Genomic DNA, 6,752 nt, shown 5'->3' with positions numbered 1-6,752 from the left:
TAGTGAAGAGCTCCATCAGGGGCAACAGTAGAGGATCGAGGTAGGTGAAGGAGGAGGAGAATGTGGTACTCACATTGAAGTGTTCCATTTAGGGACAGAGGGAGTAATGAAAGAAGAAGAAGGACCTACTGAAGGTCAAGTGCTTCAGATGTGGTGAGATCGGTCACTACAGTACCCAATGTCCTCTCAGGAAGAAGGATAAGGAGGAGAAGTAGGACCAATAGGCAACATCGACAAATATTGATAGGTTGTCCTCTAGCCTAGAGGAAGACTTCACCATGTTTGCTGACATACCTCCAGAAGTGAGGTGGGGTGACTTGATTTTGTAGCCCTAGAGTGCTATAGATGGGCAGGATTATTGACAAGGTCCACCTCATGAATCAATTACTTACTACAGGTGCCGACAATAATTCAGTAGCAGGATGGATTAGTGGCAGTAGATGCAGTCAAATGCCAGAGTGATAGATGCAGAGTCTAGTTGTAGTCAAATGTCTAGGAGTGTAGTGCAGGTGGGACAGTGCAGAGTTAGCAGCATCATAGATTCCTCAATGATAGTGCAAACACTAGTAGCAGTTAGAGACTCGAGAGAAAAATGCATCATACTGATCACAATTGATTCAATATTTAGGATTCTTTTTAGTTGCATATGTTGTAGTTGCAGCAACAACAAATGAAGAGGGAGTTGCAGTGTTGGCAGTAGTTCAGTCGGGTCAGAAACAACACAGATGAAACATATATCAGAGTTGCGTAGTGGTTGGTGGGCAGCAACAACCAGACATCAACATCGTGATAGGAGATGATGCAAAGACAAGGTGTTGCTATAGGGGGCAACAACAATAGAACACATTCCTCGCTAAGAGGGAGTGTTAGTTTTTATAGCATCCAATGTGTTCTAGCCTTCAAATTTTGTGGATAGGCTAGAATGCATGAGATCTCCAAAACCCACAAATTGTTTCAGGAAATTCCACATAGGAATGACTTAATTAGATTATTAGTCAATTTTTAAATATTTCCTAAGTCTAAACTTAGGGAATACAACGAATTAATCATAATTAATTAAGTTATGGTGTGAATGTTCTAGAAACTCACACGACTCGAATTCAAGTTAATCATATCAATCGATTAAGATGTAATCTTGGTCGTTCAAGTCCCAACTGATGATTATAAGAAGAAGTCAATAGGGCTTGGAGAAATAACTTGAGCAGTTCGGTTTCATGAGTAGATCGATTTCCTGAGTAGCAATAGTCAGTTGCCAATGAGAGAGACAATAAAATTGAAGCAGTGAGACATGGGCAGGGACAATGAATCCGGAGGAAGGATTACAGATCTGGTGAGTGCATTTGCAGAGAGGTAGAGGAGCCACACTGAGGCTGACATAAATCTGCACCGTAGCCTCTACAGGAAAAGTCAATTTACTGAGGAAGATTGACTTTTTTCAGTTCCAAAGGTTGGGAAGGAGACCTAGAGTGTCGGAGAAGCATCTTTCTGGTCAGCAGAAGGAAGAATGACTTCATCAAAATCCAGTAGAAAGCAAGTCGTCCATCCAGCAGCGCAGAGGCTAACGTAGTTCCTAAGAAGGTCGAAATTCTGAAGTGAAGTGGTGCTCAGAAATTGCCTGTGGAGTGAGGAAATTCCTCACTAGATTTTTCTTGCTAGTTTCGGCATCCAGTTGTACTTATATTATTTCACTGTTGCATAATAATAAAACCCTCAGCTATTGCACGAGTTTTCTCTAGTTGAGTTTTTCCAGGGACAATTGTCCAAAATAATTGTGTCATTTTATGTGTGTGTGCTAGTACTTCTTCCAACGTTTATTGCTTCCGCATTTTATTTGTGTAGGTTGCAGTGTGATTGATTTAGTATTTGTTGTAGCAAACAATAAATAAATTGTTAAGATTAATTTAACAAAAAGGATAATTACTTCCATTTGCTGTAATAGGATTCGGGTTTCTAAATTTTCACAACAGGAATGGTGTAGGTAGGAGGAATGCAATCAGGGGTGACGGACTACCCAATGAAAATAGATGATTGAGCTAAGCATAGATAGTTAACGAGATCGATTGTAAGGTTAGGATGTTGATGTGCACCCCACTCCATTACCCCACCTTGAAATAATAATTGAATAGGGCATGAATGAAAATATCGACCCTATTTGAGAGCCAAAGATGAGTAAAAGAAATATGGGTGCATCGTAAAGTGTTAACTAGAAGATCATAGTGAAAAAGATGGGGCTTTTTCAATCATACCTGGTGTGGACCATTTTTTTATCTATCATTATTATTAATATATGATAAATTAGGACCGTTCACATGTTGTTCCTATAGACAAAACCAACACAAAAAGGTCGATATGATAAAAATGAGTTTTGTACTTTGATAAAAATTGAAAATATTAAAGGAATGCATAAGAACTTCAAGAAGGCCACACTAATTTGAGCATGGGAGGAATATGCCTACTCTAATACCATGTTAAACAAATAGCAAAATTTAGATAATTCATTGATTCATTCTATTCATAAGAAATATACATTAATACAATTTTATTGACCCTTGGTTTTCATCTTCCAAGAGTCCATTAGACTTCTCATAACTATTGGACATCAATTGAGGTTTTTCACCTTCCATTCAAATGAATAAGTGAAGTTTACATAACCCCAAGTATAATATTTAAACATAAAGCTTTTCCTCAATGATTACACCATGAGGTGCTCCATCGCTGAATATGAGGGAGATGTTGTCCCATAATGTTACATTTAAAAACAATAAAATAATAATTACACTAAAAAATTAAAATAGTAATAAAAAATATTTCAATGTAAATCATAAATAAATTATTTCAATATCCACCTTAATTTTAGGTCAACTTGATATAGAGAGATAAATGAATTAGAAATATAAAAATCTAATTCAGTTATAATTTCCTTTTATATTTTTGTATGAGGGAGATGTGTAATTTCTTCACTAATTAATTTGGAGTTGATATGTGGCATCTAAAAATAATATTGATATTACAATCAAGTATGAAGGAGATGTGTAATTCATTTTGTATTTAATTCTATCTCTCTCTCTCTCTCGCACACACACACATATTAGTGCTTTCACAATGTAACATATTAAATGTCATTTTCAGGATTAAGTGGATAGAGTAAGTGATTAAACTATGACCACACACACATATTAGTGCTTTCACAATGCAACATATTAAATGTCATTTTCAGGATTAAGTGGATAGAGTAAGTGATTAAACTATGACCACGATTAAGTCCAGATGAGTCTTCAGATGAGTGACCTCTTGGGAAGTCTTGGTTACCAGGTGCAAACCCTAGAGGTGAATATTGATGCTATGTGATTTATTTCACTAGTATCAAACCCACTTCCCCTATGAGCATAACCCAATGTAATGGGTGCTATGTGGACTATCTAAAATGATAAGAAACTTTTTCATTTAAGACTATTACTCACAGATATGGTCATAGCTTAATGAATTACTCTTTGTAGTCAATCCCAAAAATAGTTTCTAATATGTTGCATGTCAAAACCTCTCAATTAAATGAAGAGACTGAAGAGAGCTCTAATTGAATATTTCATATGGCATAAACATGCCATTCCAAAAAGTTTCCAGAATTTTGTACAAAATCAACCCAAAATATTACCCAAAAAAATCAACCCCAAATGTTACCCGGAAAAGTCAATAACGTAATTAGACTACGACTATAGAAAACCAAAACGTGAACGTAGAAAAGTTAAACTATGGGTTTAAGACGTAGAAAAGTTAAACTATGGGTTTAATATTATGCCGTACAAATAATCAAACTATTAGCCTACTGGAGTATATAGTATCTAGGAATTTAGTATCTAGTAAATTTTATCCGTGCAAAGTACGTCATATCTATGTAATTCAGTTGACGTAAAAAGAGAGCAAGTAAAATTAGACACATGTAAGAATGTTCTAATGTCCTTTACTTCCACTCTCGTCGTTCACGTCATTTTCTTTGCTACGCGACACACGGATTTTCATCTTCGCGACTCTGCCCTTTTCAGGATGATGTTCGCCAGCCTGGATGCTATCTGGCAACTAAAAGCGAACCGCCAACGTCCCAATCCTCCGCTTACTTACTCTGCAAATTGTTTGAAAAAGACCCTAAAGTCCCTCGTTTTATTTACCTTCATAGCTGGATTGAACTTCTCTGCGACAATGGAAAGAGAAACTCTTCTGTTGACATATTCAAATTCGCTGGCTGGTTTCAATACCGCCTCCAGGCGCCGCTCCGGACAGTGTACGGACAAGAAAAGAGAGGAGACTAACAATTTCCGCGAAATGAGAGGACTTCAATTTGAGTTTGACCATTAACTTAATTGTACAGAATATCTGGATGGTAAATTCTGAAATATTTTAGAAATATGATGATATAAATTTTAGAATATTTAGGAAAATTAAGGAAGGTAAATAATTGACTAGACTCTTGTTCATAAAATTTCCTGAAAAATTACCCTTTCTCGATTTTAAATTTTAAACTTTTAAGAGAGGATTAAAAACGTTAAAACTGCTTTAATTGAGTGAATTAGAATCGTGACGGTGATATGCAGTACAGACTGTGTTAGCGCGTAATGTGCATTTGCAATTGAAGCACGAGATTTGATCGATTGATGTACTTGTTCGTAGGTATAGACAACACAGGAAGACCACCGTTATATTTTATCTACTCAACTGAAAGTCTGGGCTTCAGCTTCTCCAATGGCAACTATAACCTTTGTATTCCAGCTAGCATGAATGAGTCACACATCCGCGTTCAATTCCATATTTAAACACTCAATTGCATCACATGACAAGACACTATGTTGCAGCAGCCTAACAGCTGATTTTCTATGCAAAAGATTTGTGGATAACAGAGCCTCTTTCTTTCGTCCCTGAGACCATGCTTACTTCCTCAACGGTCACTGGAGTAAGTAACAATTCTGCATCCGAAACGAAGGATGGGATCAACCGGATTCGAACCCAGGACGAAGCTGTCCCTCCGCCTCCGCAGCAGAGGACTTTGAAGCCACAAAATCCAGCATACAGAGGGGTCCGTCGTCGTAGCTGGGGAAAATGGGTGTCTGAAATTCGGGAACCCAAAAAGAAAAGGAGAATCTGGCTCGGCTCCTTCGATACGCCAGAAATGGCCGCTCGAGCTTACGACGTCGCTGTATTCCACCTGAAGGGCAAGAATCGGGCGTTGCTTAATTTCCCAGAACTGATTGATCAACTTCCACACCCAATTTCTCTCTCTCCGCACCACATTCAGGCTGCCGCTGCAAAAGCAGCCATTGCGTTCAATTCTTCATTTGAAAGAGCAGGGCACTCCGGAAGGTCCAGCCATGTCAAATTGCAAGAAGGGGTCAACTCGAGAAATCCTCCAGTAAGCAATGAGCAATGTGCAGCTACCTCCTCTTCGGATCAACTTTCTGCAGCAAATAGCTCAGGTTTTGTTTCTCCAGTGACTGAAGCGCTTGGAGAGAGTGTAATAGAGGAGGACTTGTTCGAATCGTCCAACTTAATGACGGATTTGGCAGAAGCCCTTATGCTTCCTCCACCCCCTCTGTTCAGTGTACCTGAAGTAGACACAGACGAGCAGAAACTGGATGACGGATTTCTTTGGTCTGATTTTTGAAAGACTGTTGTATAAATTACAGTCTCTTCAACATCTCATCCGTTTCAAATACGGTATTCCTTATCTAATCCGTTCTTGGCTAGGTTTTTTTTTGGAAGAAATTATTTCCAAAATAACACTCAGACATACATAGACTTATTGTAAATTAGACCAAGGGACTTGGAGACCAAACCACAAGTCCCAAACCCCTAGGAACTAGCCATTCAACCACAGCCTAAGGACTTCTTAATGTGGGCTTTATATGAGGATGTTCCTCTGGCTATATTAACAGTTACAGCCAACCCAAACTTAGTTTTTCTGAGTTTACACAACTCTTTTGTTTTAATTAGTGAGAGAAAACTAATAGACATGTATTGTTTTTATACCCTATTTGCTAGCACAACCAAATTACAGTGATATACTCTTAAAACATTATTTTCCATTTATTACAAATATATTTTTTTTCAGGAAGAAAAAACATGATATATTCATAAAAGAAGATTACATAATGTAAATGCAAGAAGCATACCCAGAAACGTGGACCGAGCCACTTACAAAAATACTCCAAAAGAAGTATCCAGAAAAGCCCTCAGACAAGGCAGCAGATAAATGAATAAACCCCAAAAAATCTGCTTAATAGATCCCAAATAAAGCCCCAAAAGGCCAATAGCGCCCCAGAAAAAACAAGGCAACCCATCAATAAGGTGCAGAAGTGGCACCAATGCACCAAGCAGACAAGCATCTGTGGATAGAAAAAGAGAGCAACCAGCGCTAGATCTGTCCGCCCAATACGAAAGGAGAGGCACGAAAAGAGGAAGAGAGCAACAAAAGTAACCACTCCTTCCCCGCCCCCTCAAACTCTCCACCCGAATCATACAAGAAACAGAGGAAGAAACACTGCCTCAATCATCCACATCTGCCTGCAGAAAAAGACCAGCGGAAACATCCATAGAAGTGGCACGAAACAGAGCAGAGCGTCGCAGTTCCCTCAACGCTCCAAAGGATATGCCGCGGCCAGAACAATCCAAACTGCCGCCGAGAAGGAGAAGACCCACCGGAGCAGAGGCATCACCGGGGGCAGAGGCAGCAAGGGAAGCCACCTCGCCCCTGCTCAGAGAAAACT

General features: G+C 38.8%; 1 protein-coding gene across 1 annotated transcript; it reads left to right on the top strand.

Annotated features, from left to right (window-relative positions):
* The first annotated feature begins 4,849 nt into the window (after positions 1 to 4,849).
* LOC149206684 (ethylene-responsive transcription factor ERF024-like) lies at positions 4,850 to 5,958 on the top strand. The gene has a single exon (XM_089393773.1). The coding sequence runs from the start codon at positions 4,916 to 4,918 to the stop codon at positions 5,648 to 5,650; it is 735 nt and encodes a 244-aa protein (XP_089249899.1). The 5' UTR covers positions 4,850 to 4,915; the 3' UTR covers positions 5,651 to 5,958.
* The last annotated feature ends 794 nt before the right edge of the window (positions 5,959 to 6,752 follow it).

This window comes from Pinus tabuliformis, chromosome 1_2, assembly GCF_031772625.1.
Source record: "Pinus tabuliformis cultivar Carrire ecotype Pingquan chromosome 1_2, CPIR1, whole genome shotgun sequence".
Taxonomy (NCBI): domain Eukaryota; kingdom Viridiplantae; phylum Streptophyta; class Pinopsida; order Pinales; family Pinaceae; genus Pinus; species Pinus tabuliformis.
The sequence above is the reverse complement of the archived record's forward strand: the minus strand, read 5'-3'. Positions and strand labels throughout refer to the sequence as shown.